The sequence below is a fragment of the Myxocyprinus asiaticus genome, chromosome 1, assembly GCF_019703515.2.
Source record: "Myxocyprinus asiaticus isolate MX2 ecotype Aquarium Trade chromosome 1, UBuf_Myxa_2, whole genome shotgun sequence".
NCBI classification, from domain to species: Eukaryota; Metazoa; Chordata; class Actinopteri; order Cypriniformes; family Catostomidae; genus Myxocyprinus; species Myxocyprinus asiaticus.
The window spans coordinates 37933382-37950895 of record NC_059344.1 but is presented as its reverse complement, the minus strand read 5'-3'; the positions used below and the strand labels follow the sequence as shown (position 1 = coordinate 37950895).

General features: G+C 39.3%; 1 protein-coding gene across 8 annotated transcripts in view; it reads left to right on the top strand.

The window, feature by feature from the left end:
• The window catches only part of LOC127432968 (activating molecule in BECN1-regulated autophagy protein 1A-like), a 105311-nt gene that overhangs the window by 6743 nt on the left and 81054 nt on the right, over positions 1–17514 (top strand). For 2 of the 8 annotated variants that reach the window (XM_051684940.1, XM_051684562.1), the window contains exons 1-8: positions 2876–3128; positions 4225–4457; positions 5854–5912; positions 6045–6228; positions 6442–6614; positions 6727–6793; positions 6892–8348; positions 15168–15254. In XM_051684940.1, the coding sequence (XP_051540900.1) occupies positions 4326–4457; positions 5854–5912; positions 6045–6228; positions 6442–6614; positions 6727–6793; positions 6892–8348; positions 15168–15254 (2159 nt within the window). In that variant the 5' untranslated portion in view covers positions 2876–3128; positions 4225–4325. Of the gene's footprint in view, positions 1–2875; positions 3129–3424; positions 3486–3998; positions 4136–4224; positions 4458–5531; positions 5564–5853; positions 5913–6044; positions 6229–6425; positions 6615–6726; positions 6794–6891; positions 8349–15167; positions 15255–17514 lie in introns of those variants that run through there. The other 6 variants (XM_051684646.1, XM_051684794.1, XM_051684875.1 and 3 more) reach the window with 6 other exon arrangements.

Here is a 17514-nt window from a genome sequence, read left to right as displayed (position 1 = left end):
GGAACAGTCTTTGACAAAGGGGAAACATATGGGGAACAGACTTTGACAAATTTTTGCGATTTCTTGGGATAAAATGTGTAATTTTAAATAATATTTGTAGTCATTGTTCATCTTTTTTTTTTTTTTTTTTTTTTTTTACATTTGTGAGCCTAAACTTATGTTTTGTTTACCCTTACAAAAATTAACCATGGTTTCACTACAGTAACTATAGTTTAACCATGGTATTTAGTTAAACCATAGTTACCACACAATTAACCATGGTTACTACTACAATATTACTTTAGTAAAACAATGGTTATCTGTTTTATTTAATTATGTATTACCAACAATTACCAACAAACTCATTATAAGAAATGTCACCTTTAGATATGTTGTTATTTTAGTATGAATTTACTCCAGAAGCTGTTTCTCTGATTTTCTATCATTACCTCTACAAGGCACTGATCCCTCTTGTTTGAACGAGCCTCGTGATGGCGCAAGCACTTGTCTGCTTGTGTCTTACAGCATGCAAGTTAAGATGAGCGGAAGAAGAAATAGTTCCCATCCTGCACAAGTATTTGCTAATACTGTATAGCCTAATCCTTTTTATTTCACTTTGAAGCTTATGATTATTGTTCATGTTCATGGTAACCAAATAATAATATCTAGTTTAAAAAAAAAAAGAAGTTAGAATCGATATTTTTGTGTGAGGATCGATATTTTTGATACAGCATCAGTATCGGAAATATTGATACTTTAGAATCGGTCTGCCCATCCCTAGTTCACATCCTCCGTGAGCGGGGCGGTCGCGTTGGACGTTCACATTAGTCGCTTCTCTTCCGCGAGAAACAGCAGAGCCTCTGCGCAGGAAATAAAGTTATCTATGGGGGTCCTACGCCAAATTGTTTCTTTAATAAGGTCATAATAAGCTGAGGTTATTGCTGCTTCAAGGACAACAGCAGGCAGTCACGTGCACTTCATCTTTATCAGCATACTTGGTTGTGATTGGTTAATGTTGTGTCTATACTGTCCACCTTTATCAGAATCAGAATCAGAATGAGATTTGTTGTCAAGTGTTCTCATGTACACAAGGAGTTTTTTTTTTTTTTTTTTTTTGTGATAGGAGAAACAAGTGCACACAGAACATTACAGTGTGACAGAATATAAAACAAGGTAGGAGTATAAATAGACATACAAATAATAGGACATATAACAGAATGGCGTATGTACATGTGCAAGTGGTAATGTATGTGTAAGGTAGGGGTATGTACAGTTTCTCCTGAAGTCCACTATCATCGCCACTGTTTTGAGCGTGTTCAGCTCAAGGTTGTTGTGACCGCACCAGACAGCCAGCTGATCAACCTCCCGTCTGTATGCAGACTCGTCACCATCGCGGAAGAGGTAGATGACTGTGGTGTGGTCTGCAAACTTCAGGAGTTAGACAATGGGGTCTTTTGCAGTGCAGTCATTCGTGTACAGGGAGAAGAGCAGTGGAGAGAGAACACATCCCTGAGGAGCGCCAGTGCTAATAGTGAGGGTCCTGGATGTGAGTTTTCCCAGTCTCACTAGCTGCTGCCTATCTGTCAGAAAGCTTGTGATCCATCAACAGATTGGGGTGGCACAGAGACCTGGGTCAGTTTGGTTGAGAGAAGATCAGACATGATGGTATTGAAGACTGAACTGAAGTCCACAAATAGGATCCTTGCATAAGACCCAGATCTGCTGAGGTGTTGCAGGATAAAATGCAGCCCCATATTGACAGCATCATCCACAGACCTGTTAGCTCTGTAAGCAAACTGAAGGGGGTCCAGCAGGGGTCCAGTGATGTCCTTCATGTTGGCCAAAACCAGTCTCTCAAATGACTTCAGGCGTGAGACTGACAGGTCTGTAGTCATTAAGTCCTGTGATTTGGGGTTCTTGGGGACCGGAATGATGGTGGAGCATTTGAAGCAGCAGGGAACTTCACACTGCTCCAGTGATTGATTGAAGATCTGTGTGAAGATGGGGGCCAGTTGGTCAGCACAGACTTTCAGACAGGCAGATATACAGAGAATGTATTCTGTATACACAGAATGGCAAAGTGTCTGGCAGTTTATTAATTCTTTCCTTTATTAAGTTATTTTATTCAGTTTACTTGCATGCGGACATATAAATTGTAGTGTACTATAGGTTCGGTTTGAATAATTTTGATTTGCTTTTGTGTCTTTTCAATAATCTCCTGATTATTTTAGTGTTGTACTGCATCCAGAGCTGCTGAGCTCAGCGTCTGGAACATTTCTGGGAAGCATCACCTCACGACTCACGCTTGCAGTGTAAATGGTGTCATCTGTTAATATGGAAGCCGAAATGAAAACGCGCCACTCATGGAGAATGTGTGAACCTAGCTTCAGATGCCGTCATGGATGGAGTCGGAATATCCCACATATAAATACGTAAAAAAAGAGCTTTCAGTTATACATCATGCCATTGTGAAATGCTTTCATAATTTGACTATCAAACAATAATTGGAGTAACAAATAAAATCAAATTCTGTATAAATAAACTGCAAAAAGGAATTTTTGCTTGTCCAATTTAATCTAATTTAACAGTTTACAAACAAATACATTGTTTATGTCAGGGGTAAAATCATGAGTTTTTCTTGCGTTTTGTTCGTAATATCATACGAAGTGGTTCCATATTGTTTAAACTCATTCATAAATGCAAAAGTGCAATTTTGGGATGCAACAGACAAAAGCTATTGTGCAGAATATCATTTTACGATTTAAAAACCTAAATATATATATATTTAGCAGAATTTCACAAGAATGCCATTAAATAACATCTCATTTAATGCAATAATTTGATCAGATGAGAGACGAAATTACACTAGTCTGTTTTCGGTAATTGATTATAAAGAATCGGTGATCTGCTGGCTTTGTCTACACGCGGTTAGGCAGAAGGGATTGAGAGCAGCACATCCAATGTACACCCGAGTTGCTTTTCAGGAGTAAACAAGAAATGTTTCTCACTCTCTTTATACAAAGCCTTAAATGAAATTATGACAGAAGATTCAGGGAACATCACTGCTGCTTAAGTGCCCTAACGTGTTTGTTTTACTTGATATCTACAATTTCAAGGAGTATAATCGGACAAAAATAAATGAGAAAAAGGTAGGCCAAAGCAGAGGCCCAGAGTGGTTGTTTTAAATATATTTTAAACAATAAACCCTGATAATTTAACCCTTTATAACAGTGAATGCATACATTGCATCACCTATGGTCACCCGCAAACTGGAGCCTGCTAACTGCTAAATGTGAAAGCTGTTAGCTTGAATTCCCAAGTAGAATAACACAAATTATAAACTAGCGTGGTTTTAAATGTCTTCAGTCTATGACCACAAAGTAATTATAATATGTAACACGCCGTTTACAGCCTTTTTAATAACATCTCTTTGTCCTCAAAGCAGAAAAAAACAAAATATGCTGAAGTCAAAACATGTAGCCTTCAAACTAGCCTGTCAGATGGAGGTAAGCTGTTGTCACGAAACCTAAAGCTTATCCACCACGTGTTTTATCACACTCTTCGCTTGATGCATAATGTATCCATATATTCATAAGTATGGATTTACACTAAAGTTGACCACTTGGCCTAGCAGTTTTTGACTATCTCTTCTGACTGTTTACTTTATTAATTTAATGGGATCTTCTCAACGGTTTTTTATTTATCTATTTTTTAACATAAATCCTGTTTAAGGACGGGAAATGTTTTTAATTGTTATTCAAATTCAAATGTTACCTAAATTCCCAATCAGAGTTTTAATAGTTATTCAGTATTTTCTCCTAAAATACAGTATAGTCTAGATGAGGAATTCAAATTATGAATTTCCTTGTGTAAGAAATTTAAATTATAGTCACGCATTGAATAATGTTGAATTATGATCCATGTGATGACTTGCTTTTTCTGTCAGGTGATGAAGGAAAAAAAGCTAATGATTGTCTGGGATCAAGTTTTCACACTGCTATTCAATATCCTTTAATCAGGCAAGGTTGCACTATAACTTGGCCCGTACTTGGTGCTGATTTGCTAAGCTTTGACATTTTCTCTGACACCTTGTAATCTCCTTCGTCACCTGAGATGATTATACAGAGGCTGGAAGATTTGAAACTTGCTGAAATAAGTATATAATATTTTTCATGATCTGGGCTTTATGAAGCAGTTGGGTTTAGCTTTATGGTAATGGGTTGATCTCTTTCTCTTTTCCCACAGAAAGATGGCTTGGCACTAGCAGTGGTTGTCCAGTGTGTGTGAGCCGGTTGACGGCTCTGGGTCTGGTGTGAGAGAGACAGAGTGAGGAAGAGTGTGTGGAGATGAAGGTGGGACAGAAGAACTCTGTGTGTATCCTGTCTAGTCGAGAGTGGGGAGTACAAGGCCTCGGCTCACACAGGATCCTACAACAGCTTGTGGAGGAAAAAACACAGCGCATGAAATGGCAGAGTCAGGTAACTTACACACATCTCTGGTGTTCCATCTGTGGAGTAGGTTAATCTTAAATTCAGGGCAACACTTGCTCATTACAACGTGTTGGAGGCAATTACTGAGGCTGCTTACTGATCTCAAATTAGCTGAGCACAGTTTTATCTAAAAATGTAGTTTGTTTTGTCATTGTGTCTGCTTTCCTAAAGACAGATTATCAGATCAATAGGCACGCACAGGGTGTAGTTTAAAAAAGCCAGATTCAGCCTATTCCACTGAAAATATCCATACTTTCAGCCATAATTACCACAATCAATGTTCATTTAAAAAAGGCTTTAAGACATAAAGCTTTACTAATTTCCAGACAACTTTGACAAACTGGAGCAACCAATAGGCTGTAATGTGCAATAATGAACCACTTATATTCAACAGTTGGTGCAGTTGGGTGGCAGTATAATCAGATAATACTCTGTAGTCAGAAATCTTATTTATGTTAATCGCGTTATCCCTATTTTTAAATTGTGTTCCTCTGTGGACCTATAAAGGAATAGTTCACCTAAAAATTGCAATTCTCTCATCGTTTACTCACCCTCATGCCATCCCAGATGTGTATGACTTTTTTTTTATTCTGCAAAACACAAAGATTTTTAGAAAAATATGAATGCTGGTCAGATCTTTGAAGCTCAAAAACGACACGTATCTGCAGAAGCGATATGATAGGTATGGGTGAGAAACAGATCAATATTTAAGTCCTTTTTTTTTTATTACTATAAATCTCCACTTTCACATTCTCTCTCTTTTTTTTTTTTTTTTTTTTTGACCGATTCGCATTCTTCATGCATATTGCCAACTACTGGTCAGTGCTGGTCAAAGGTGGTGATTTATAGTAAAAAAGGATTTAAATATTGATTTGTTTCTCACTCACACCTATCATATCTCTTCTGAAGACATGGATTAAAAAAATGGAGTTGTATGGAATACTTTTATGCTGCTTTTATGTGCTTTTTTGGAGCTTCAAAGTTTTGGTGACCATTCACTTGCATTGTATGGACCAACAGAGCTGAGATATTCTTCTAAAAATCTACTCTTGTGTTCTGCAGAAGAAAGTCATACAGATCTGGGAGGCATGAGGGTGAGTAAATGATGAGAGAATTTTCATTTTTGGGTAAACTATCCCATTAAGATATTTAGGATTTAGGAAAAACACTGAATATATTAGCAGAAAAACATCATGTAAGTCATGTAAGAATAATAATTTTCTTATTTCTTAATTATTTTCAAAAACTAAACTGAAATCAAACTGACCTGATAATAGACAGTCCGCTCCGCAGTAGTAAAATTATATGGATGCGAAGTGATATATTAAGAGTGAAATCAGTCTGTCTTTACTTCAAACTACTTCTTTCTTTTTCTGTGTCACAGAAAGTGGAGTTACCAGACAGCCCCCGCTCGACCTTTCTATTGGCCTTCAGTCCAGACAGGTGAGAGTACTCTGACTAGGCCTATTAATTCATAGCCTTTAGAACTGATCTGATAAATGCATGCTCCTAATATCAAAACCTGTCAGGACTTATCAGTGCCAAGGTAATTTTTGTTTATTTGTCTCCTCATAGTTCTTTAATGGCTTCCACTCATGTGAACCACAACATATATATCACAGAGGTTAAGACGGGGAGGTGCATTCACGCTCTTGTGGGTCACCGCCGTACGCCCTGGTGCCTGACCTTTCACCCTAGCATTCCTGGTCTCATTGCCTCTGGCTGCCTGGATGGAGAGGTCAGAATCTGGGACCTGCATGTAAGTGTTGACCCTACTCTGAATGATTGTTTCATCACCTTGTACTCCTTGTTTTGCCATGCACCTTAGACATATGTAGTTATGAATGTGTATTCATTGTATTTGTCAAATGTTTTCTGTTGTTTTGTCACTCCTGTGTTTCATTTGTGTGGTTTTGTAATATTTTATTAATTTTGCTCAAAGCTAATAGTTTTTAGTGTGGTTTTGTTTCAGGGTGGCAGTGAGAGCTGGTTTACAGAGAGTAACTCAGCAATCGCATCTCTTGCTTTCCATCCTACGGCTCAACTGCTGCTCATTGCCACCAACAATGAGCTGCACCTATGGGACTGGAGTCGGAGAGAGCCCTTCGCTGTGGTGAAGACCGCGAGCGAGACAGAGAGAGTTAGGTTGGAAATCTTACTGTGTCTCAGTGGCATTCACTGTATTAGATGTCTTTCCAAAAGTGCATGTGACTTGTCGATGCAGCTTCTCTGTGTTATTATTGCTGTTTTCTTTCAGGTTAGTGCGATTTGATCCATTGGGTCACTATCTTCTGACTGCCATTGTAAACCCTTCAAATCAGCAGGTGAGCCTAGACAGTGCTGTGTTTTAAGGAGTTTAGAAAGTGATGCTCAGATTGTTCTATTCTTTATGAAAGAGTCTTGTATTTGTGTTTGTGCATAGCAGAATGATGATGATCCTGAAATTCCGATGGATAGTGTGGAGATGCCTCATTATCGTCAGCGTTCCTTCCTGCAGTCCCAGCCTGTAAGGCGCACTCCCATCTTGCACAATTTCTTGCACATTCTCACTTCACGTAACTCTGCACCTCAGGCCGGAGGCACTCTCCCTGCTAGATCTGATGAGGCCTCCGATTCATCAGGCCTCTCTTCTGGACGTTACACTGGTTTGAGGGATCGTTCCCGGCTGTCATACTATGGCTGCGTTCGGCCACTTGGAATGGTGTGTTTCTGCAGCCATTGCTCAGCAACTAGGCCTCCATTGCCACCTGATGATGACCCTTCAAACTCCAACTCCCTTGAGGGACAACCACATGCATCTACTTTTTCTTCTGCACGCACAGAGCCACGGTTACCACGGTTGCCAACTGAGTCTCGTCCTGCTAATTGGCCTTCAGCATTCAGCTGCATGTATGGTGGCGTGAACAATTTACGGAACCTATCTTCCAGCTATGGGAGGAGGGGCGTGGCCAGAATGGCACCCAACCCAAATTGCCGGCAGCAGCCACTAGACAGGGAAGGTGGCGAGCATCTCCCTGGGGCAGACTGGACAGGAAGTGTGTTTAATGGACGAGGCGGTAGCATGCCTCCTCCCAGAACCAGTGCTTCCTCCGTTGGTCTGCACTCTGTCCTGCGACCGCACATGACTTCCAATCAATCATCTGTTTACACCTCTGCTAGTAATGGATGGGGCTTTACTTCACCAGGGACAGGGGCTCACAACAGTAGCAGCTCATCAGGGGCTAGCTCCAGCAGACACTGCCCGCCAAGGGAAGAGGGGCATGGCAACCCTGCTTCCATCCGCAATGTTCTGCAATGTAATCTTAACCGCTATTTTATGGAGTATGAGCGCATGCAGGACCTAGTACAACCTCTAGAAGGCATTCATGGGGAGCGCAGCAGTCAGGAACAGCAGACTCAGGAAATGCTGAATAACAACATGGATCCAGAGCAACCAGGCCCATCTCATTACCAGCTATCTTACAGTGGCGAAAACCCCTCCCGCAGTCATCTGAACCACTGTAGAGTCTGCCACAACCTCTTCACCTACAATCAGGGTACTCGGCGTTGGGAGAGAACCAGTCAGCCCGCATCTGGTGAGGGAACCACAACTTTGCAACCTACTAGACCTACCTTCCACAGCTCGGCCTCAACCTCTCAGTCTGATCTTCACCTCCCTGAGCCCAGCGCAGGTGTCCCTGAACCTGACATACACTTTTCCCGCAGCACTGTTACTGATCAGCATGAGGAGCAGTCGGCTGGGTTGGTCTTCAACCAGCAAACTGGCCAGTTGGAGCGTGTTTACAGGCAGTCTGCCTCCTCTAGCTCAACGAATTTATCACAAGATGCCTTAAACCAGGAAATGCCTGAAGACACACCAGATGATGATTACCTACGCAGGTGAGACAGTGGTCTTGTCCCAGTGCTTAAAGTAAAAGTTTACGCCATAATGAAAATTGTCATCATTTACTCACCCTCATGTCATTCCAAACCGGCACGACTTTATTTTGCAGAACATAAAAGGAAATTTTAGTTTTAATGAAAATACCAGTCTGTCTTGTCAATACAATGACAGTTGCTAGTGACTCTCTTTAAAGCTTAGAAAAGGACCCAAAAGTATTATAAAAGTAGTACATTCAACTTGTGCATCATATACCAATTCTTCTGAAGGCGATGTAATGTAAGATTTAAAATAAATATTTTTTTTTTTTTGTGAAAATCTTGACATCTTTTCACATTCAATGAATCCAATCACTATACAGTAGAGCCCGACCGATATGGGATTTTTGAGACCGATACCGAAAACAGACATTTTCTATGTGGATTGTTCACCGATTTTGCACCAATATGACTATGCAAAAGTACTCAGAAGGCTGCTTTCTTAAACAAAGATTTTTATCAAAGAATATTTGACATTATTATTGTACATTGTCAACAAATTCTAGAAATGAACACTGAGAAAATAAAGAATAAATACAAATAAAATAAATAGCTAAATAAACATCAGTACTGTTTAGTATCAGTCAAATGCTGACTATTTTAATACTGCCCGTCAATTAGTGTCAGGTTGTAAAACAAGAAGCATTTACACCTGCCGAGACGAGAGAAAACCAGCGGCAGCATTGTTACACCGTATTCTGCTAGACAAGTTCAGGGGAAACTTTCAATGGTGGAAAACCAGACTTTATTATTATATTGTTACATTTTGTAAATGCAATGACTGGAATTGTTCGGTCGAAGGGGGTACCAAACTGTGAATCCTGAACAAAACAGTTTGGTGAATACATGTTTGCACATTTGCTTCCACTCAGCTGACAAGCAGTGAAAGTAGCTACGTGGTTTGCTAATTAGCTATAAGCTCGTTGTCACGGAGAGTAAAAGATAGACCAGCATTGCGTCTCACCAACTAGGTAACAACGTAGCGTGAAATCAACACTCAACAGACACAATCCACCACTGAACTGTTGTCTGCGGAGCTGCAAAAAGATGCTCTGATGTTTACCTTTCAATCTGCTACATTACTGACTGCACTGACAAACTGTAGCTGGCTAACACAACAAACATATGTGGTAAACATGAGTGACATGGTTGTCAGGGACAGGGTTAACGTTATATTAGTTATATTGAAAAGGGAAATTGTTGGGGTCATTGTATATTAACTTTCCAGTATGTATTTCACAAACTAGTTAGCAACTTACTGAGAAGACACCGCACCACTTAACTCCGCCCTGTCTGCAGAGCCACCATCAGCTCTGTAAACAATGGAGTCGGAGCGCGCTCTGCTGGACAAACTACGTAATGACACCAACTCTAAAGCATTGTTTTCTGCAATATATGTTCTGAAAAAAGTTTTCATATCTGCGCACATTGGTAAACATATACGCCGATACCGATATATCGGTGAAAGGCTAATATCAGTCGGGCACTACTATACAGACAAAAGTTAATATGAAGGTTCTTCAAGAATGAATATAAGTGACAATGTGTTTGCAGGTTGATGTATGAATAAATGAGGCAACTGCACAAACTGAAAGATAAAAAAGGGCAATGTTTATTTCTCTATATGTAGCCTTGGTTTTATTCAAGCACTCTAACCACAAAATGACATGCTTGTTACTGAACAGTTGCAAAATACACTATGGATCTTCTTGCATAGGCTAACATCAATAATGCAAGGCCCATAATATTGATTTGGGTCAAATTTAATGTCTTTTAATGGAAAACTTCCTTATAAAAATTTTGGTGTAGAAGAATTCTGAGAAGCTTCTGAAATTATAGCTGGGCACCATTGCTGGAGGCTGAACGGCAGCAGCGTGTGCGTACATTTATAAAAAACAATGGTTTTGAATTTTAGGAAGCTGTATGTCATCTGCCTGACGTGTCTGGTGTGGGTGAGAGAGGGTGGGAAACTGTTTTTGGTGGCAAAAATCCTTTACAAACATAAGTAAATGTTAGAAAAAAAATTATATTTATAAAATGTATGATATAGCTCCTTTAAAAAGATCTCTTTACCTGATGCTTTGTTTTTGACACCAAGCCTGAACAAGCCTGATAGAAATTAATGTGTAACAGCCCTTAAAGATCATGGGGCATTTTAATTTGCGTATTTGTATGTAAATGTGTATAGATGTGTTTGTGTGGTCTATGTTGTCCTTTTCATGCGCCGACAAGCTGAATCTTGAGATGATGGCCAGAAAGCTGAGATAATCATCATTAAAGAGCACCTATTATGGTTTTAAATGTGCCTGATTTTGTTTTAGAGGTCTCGTACAATAGATTTACATGCATCCAAGGTCAAAAAACACTTTAATTTGCTCATAATTTAAATTGCAGCATTACCTTTTTTCCCTAGTGTCAAAACGACTCGTTCAATGATCCGTTCTAAAGGATTCATTCTCAACTCCTCCTTTCAGAGAGCCTACTCTGCTCTGATTGGTCAGATGTCCCAATCTGTTTTGATTGGTCTACCGCTTCATTGAGCAGCCAATGAAGACCAGAGGCGGGTTTTTTGTTACCAAATTACTTAGGTTAGTACAGGAAGTAAGTCTGGAATTACTAACGACTCGTTTCAGGTGTTCAGAATCGGTTCGTTCTTTTGGGAGTCAATAACTCCATTTGTCGTGCACTTTGATTTTTGAAACTTTGCAGACTTTTTTACATTCACAAACAGCTATATAACACTACATGAAAGGTAATATTTGAAAAACCATAATAGGTGCTCTTTAAGGTTTTAATTTGAAGTATTATCTCATTTCAGCTCCTGAGCAGTGCAGTTCCCAACATAAATGGAACATAGAAGCTCTTGATTGCCTCTCCGCTACATTCTGTCATTCTCACTTCTAGATTGAATTACCAGAGCAGTTTCATAATGAAGAGAGCATATATCAAGAACTTGCTGCATTCCAAGTTATGAGAAAAGCAGTGTCCCCTCCCTGACTCACCCTGTGTGACCCAGTGCTGACGGGGGCCTATGATGTTAATGAGATGTGAAGAGAATTCTCAAGTGATGATTGGCACACTGATGTGGGAAGGGTCAGTGAGTTTGTGACTGATGCCACAACTAAGATACAGTGGAAGCTGTTGAGGCAATTTTTGATTTTAGCAAGATTTCACATTCGAATTGTTTATAAGTAAAAAAAACAGCTTTCCAAGTAGTGCTTGAGTGCGAGAATGTTTTCTAGCCTTGTATATCTTGTTGACCCTAGTTGCTTTTTGCATGAAAAATGGTTCAGTAGAACCTTTCTCCATTCTGTAATCAGACCAAAGGTACTGTCAGCATTTTTTAATGGATTGCCTGCATGCCAATGTCCCTATTACCTGACAGATAACACTGAAATAGTTGGCCTGAAAAATCACATCTGTCTCTAACAAACATGTGACTCCAGGCCGCGGTCAGATTCTTTGTTTGGCCAATCTGAAGACTTTGAGGTGCTTTTTGCCTGTCATTCATTTTGTGCATTCACAGGGTTGCCTGAAAGCAGGAGGACAAGAGCCTGGTACTTGAACCAGATCATACGAATCATTCAAAATTGTTGTAGACAAACAAGTGCTTATGAAGCGGAATATAATTGAATGATCTGGTTCATAGTGGAATGCTATTTTAATTGCCGTCAGTGCTTTTGAAAACTTTTGACATCTTTGAGATGTGGAAAAAACTGAAAATTAGTTGAATTATGTGAGTCACTGTTGTTTTTGCCAGGAGGGAATGTGTCTGTCATGGAAGCCAGCTTGATCTGACCCTGTGCTCTGTCTGTGTGCACTCCATTAGCCCTCATAGGAGTGCGTGTCATCTAGAGCTGGACCTGAATGGAAAATGTTTAATGAGATGCCAATCTGCATATTACCACTCTGTAAAATCGCCAAAGCATAGACGAATAAACATTAAGATAAATGAGGTGCCAAACAAAGTGTCTTTTTACATCTTGTTACCAGAGATTTTAAGGATTTGCACAGAGATGAGGTAATAAACGTGGTTGCATTGTACTGAATTGCCTGGTCTTTCACATGAGAATACAGATTTTTTAGTTCTCTGAGAAATGTGTTTGTGGACTGTAGCCTCAGCATGCAGGACAGTCTGGTTACAGACACTGATTTAAGGTTTTTTTAAGCCACCTACACACTGCAAAGTTTTGTGTGTAACAGCAGCTTTAAAATATGTGAGTGAATGATTGTTCTGTGTGTGGACGGAATACAGGATTGTAGTGCCGGGGAAAAATATTGATTTACAGATTAATCGCGATCTTCATTTAAATGATTCCGATAGTCATACTTAAAATCCCAAGATTGATCTTTTACTTTAAAGTTTACTTCAATTTTGGTTGTGTTGATTATTATATTTGTTAAATATATTGCAGTTTAATGGCATAGTTAGAACCCTGTTGTTAATTTTAAAATTTATATTTTGGTGATGTAACCCATCAAATTAGAAAGTTCCTTGTATAATTTACAGAATCATATGAGAGAGAATTTCTTTCATATGTATGCAAAATGGACATTATAACTGAAATATATCTAAGTGGATCAGAATCTTATCAAATCAAAATTGGAATCAAATCGAGAGCTTGTGCATTGGAATCAAATAAATTCGGCAAGTCTGTATCGATACAGAATTCACCCACAAAGTTACTGTTGTTGGCATAGTGATATCCATAGCAATAGAGCTGTGAACATGCACAACTGTAAACAAACATGAATTTGTAACAGTTTAACCCCAATTTTTTTTTTTTTTAAAGAAATATTAGCAACAGTAGACATTGTTAGATGTAATGTAGACTTGATGTTTAGCTTGTTCTAGACCATAATGTTAAAGATGCCCCACGGGTTTTTGGGAGAAACTCTTGAGAGAGACATAAAAAGTTGTGAATAATTCAACAGACACACCTTGTTTTTGTGATTTTTCAAGTGCTAAACCTCAGACAACCTGTTGGTGTTCAATGAGTAACATCTTCACTAATGTCACTGCATTAACAACTAGTTTAGTTCAGTTCTATACACACTATGAACATTTAATGTAAATGCAATTCACTTGTTTTTTGTTTTTTTTTTTTTTGTTTTTTTTTGTTTTTTATGTGTACGAGGTTGTAGAATGTGGTTGACATACCAGAAATAGCCAACTTTTTAATGTACAGAACAGTCAGAAGAGTAGTGGCAACCATATTTAGCTGCAGTGTGTACATGGCCTTGGTTGGGTTCTGTGGTCAAGTTAACCGACTTGCTTTTGTAAATCTAAACTCATCACATTAGTTCCTTAGAAGGGAACTTGGAAAACCTTTTCAGATAGCGCCCCTCAAGTGTTTCTGCAATACCTGCAACAGTCCATCAGGGGGCAGTAGCTTATCAGATTGTGCATGAGCATATGACGAGGCAACTTTGCACAGATATCTCAAATCCTGAGTGGCCAATGGGACTTTATCCTGATTATGTGCTTGCACATTAACACACAATCCCTCCTCTTTCATGTCTCTGATCAGCCAGTGCCATGTGCATGGCTGTGCTGTAATTAGGTTGTGTTTTTAAGGCCATTGATCTGCAATGCAAGTGTCTCATTTAACTTATGCAGAAGTGCAACAAGAATTTGTCATATTACGTTCTCCCATGTCTCGCTCCAGTTCAGCATTACAGTGACGCCCAGCTTTGAGTGTGGTTTGAAAGTTTTGCTGTAACAAAAAGTCTTGTATCTGAATAACCAAGAACAACTTTGAAACTGCCTTTTTACTACAGTCTAGAGAGTTACTCATTACTGTTAAGTGAAATAACAGTTTCCTCATTACAGAAGCATAAACAATAATTGCATTGTTCAAATATTGAGAGAAACCACAATACTGTAAAATGGAAAAGAATAACAATTGTTGTTTACATTTAAAGAAGAGTTATTTAGAGTAAGGAAAAAAATGTGTGCTTCGGTTGATTGAAGCCAACGTGAGATACAGATACTCTCAGCTGTACATTTCTGAGATCTTCATATTTATAGAACAATTGTGTAGTGTGATACAGTTAGTACAGAATAGTACAGTTTTAAAGTCATGTTTGCTTCTCCTCTTTTTTAATGCAGATCTTGATCTTTAAGAGTCAAAGGGAGCAAACAAAACAAACTGCCTGAAAAAGCCTCAGAATTTGAGTGAGAATCGATCCGTTCTGTTTTTACTGTGAGTCAAGGTGCAGAAGATGGCATTCTAATGAAGAGCTGAACACACCCACACCAAAAACATGCACATACGCACACATCATACTGACTCGTGCTGAATAAAAATGCCCCTCTCTCTACACGACTGTCCATCCATCTTTGTATCCTGCTGGTCCAAAGCAGCATGTTTTTGTCCTCCGGCCTCTGTCTCCTCTTATAATGGCCTTTAGCAAACTCTCTGTTGTATCAAGAGTATTACAACTCAAACTTAACAAATGCCCCAATTTAATGGGTTATTAACTGATTCCTAGCCAATCCTGGCAAATGGCATATCATTACTTACGCACTATGTTCATTTAGCCTATGCATAGCAGTCGGTAATGAGCATGCTAATGTCCTTGAGCAGTTTAATGAGATTTTTAATGATTGCAATTGTGTTTGGTGGGGATTGTTAGTGTAGGAACAGAGTGATGAAAATTTGAAGAAAATTTGTTTCCTTTGTGAATATGATCCTATATACTGTATATATACATGCTGTACAAGTACCAAAAATGTAATTCTGTCATATATGTTCGAATGTCTGTCTGTTTTTGTAGGAGGCTGCTAGAGACATCCCTGATGTCTCTTTCTCGTTATGACATCTCTGGATCACGGGACCACCCTATCTATCCTGACCCTGCCAGGTGATTCATCCCTTTCTTTGATAAGTGACGTTTGGCTTGACATTGTGTTTGTTTGCAATATGCAGGTGGGTGTGTATGACGGGCTGGTAAGTGTGTGTGATGCATGACTGCATTCCGAGGTCATGCTTTTTCTTGCAGCTGTTTGGCTGGTGAGCTCCAGGTAATGAAGAAGTGCATGTGTCTTGCTGCCGGACAGCAGTGTGATATTTCAGACCTGCCAGCACCCCAGTGTCCCCCTAATTCAAACACACATACACACACAGCCTGTCAGCACCTTCCAACTCTGTGAGTGAGGCTCATAATAAAGTGAGTTCATGGCTAGTGAGTCATTGTTGAGCTTTGGGGAATCAGCTGTGGTTCAGGATCAAGACAGATTGTTAGCACTGATTCCCCACTGGCAGGTACACGCAAACACAGGCTGTCACACACCCCCAACCTGTGAATTACCAGATCAGACTCATTTCCTGCAGAGCAGAATGTACCTGAAGATAGAAGCCATCCAAGCAGAGGGATAGTCGGACTCCAACACATTAAAGCTTGGGAATAATTGCCGCTATTTCATACTGTTGTTTTGTGGACCCCTCTCTCTCTCTCTCTCTCTCTCTCTCTCTCTCTCTCTCTCAAACTCTGTTTTCTACCTCTAAAACTTAATGTTAAAACATATCTTCAGACACATGCTGATTAACAGTATTCTGATGCACAAGGCAATCTAGGTATGAGTACCGGTAAACAGGTCCTGTGTGCGGTTGTGTTTGTGGTCTTTGAGACAGACTGACACTGTTTTCTGCTGTTTCACAGATCCTGTAGGAGCTCTGAAAAGTTTTGCCAAGATTCTTTCTGTCCCTGCAAATGTGTATGAGAGAGAGATTATTGAGGTGTTTGTTTGCTTAATAAATACAGTAATTCTCTTTGTGGCTGGAAAGGGTGTGCGACCAGTCACTGTTGTCTTACCATGGGGTCACTTTGGATTTTGCTCGGAGGGAAGGGTTTAGGTTCATGTAGTTTGATTCCATGTTTTGGTTAGATTTCTTCCAAAACAAGACTTAAATTCTTAAGCAATTTTGCTTGTCAAGTAAATAAATCATGATTTAGTAAGGTTTAGATATTTTTACCGGAAAATAAGACAAAATTGAACTGCAAGCAGCGATGATGGGCCCAAGCATCATGGGTCCATTTCCACCCAGTGGCTTTCGGAAAACAATGCAAGGTGGACATACATTTGGCATTTTACATTATTATAGACAATTTTGAAGCATTTTGGGTAAATATAAGAGGACTATTTTAAAGTCTGTTGTAAGAGCCACACTTCCAGCCGTGACCCAAAGTAGTCACATCCATGTGATTAGCCCCCAACACTAAACACATCTAAATTTTGATCTAAATCATACATTACACGCAGAAGATATTTTCTTCTGAATATATTTCGCCATTAATTTAATGCCTCGACATGGCTACACCGTTCGATATAACTAAAATCTGTTCACAATGTAGCATCTTCTTGTTTTGGTGTAATTTTGTCTAAATGAGGTGACAGTCTCGTGAATCCCCTCGGAGGAGTATTTTAAAGTTCATAGACTGCTATATTGAAAAAATAAAAAATGTCTGACTTCCTGTTGGGCGGAGCTAATGACTATAATTATAAAAGTTGTCTGGCTTGATAATATGTACCAATTTTGGTGACTCTAGGTGAAAATGGTGGTGCTACAGAGCCCCCTCCACATGCCCATGCATGAACTTTTGCCAGCCCTAATGGCAAACGACTCTGATGTGTATGCAAAATGTCATGAAATTTTAAATGCCAAGTGCCTCAAAAACACCCAAATATAGGTAGAAGGGAATAATAACAATTAATGCATTGCCATGGCAACACTTGAAGATATTGAAAATATCCCTTGACAATTTTACATCAGCAGACTTTATTCTAAAAAAAAATTTAAGCAATTCGTATTAACATAAGAGGGTTATTTCAAAGTCTGTTAAAAGTGCCATACTTCCTGCTGCCAGTTGGTGGCACTATGACAATGACCCATAATAGATATCCATATGATCAGCCCCCATTACTAAACATACAGTTGAATTTTCATCAGAATCACACAATGCACACAGAAGATATAAAGCACTTCCTGTTTCCCATTTTTAGTCATAAATTTATTGCTTTGACATGGCGACACTGTTCAAAATATCACAAATCTGTTAGACATTAAGCCTCTACAAAGTCTTGGCACAAATTTGGTGACAGTCACATGAATCCCCTAGAAGG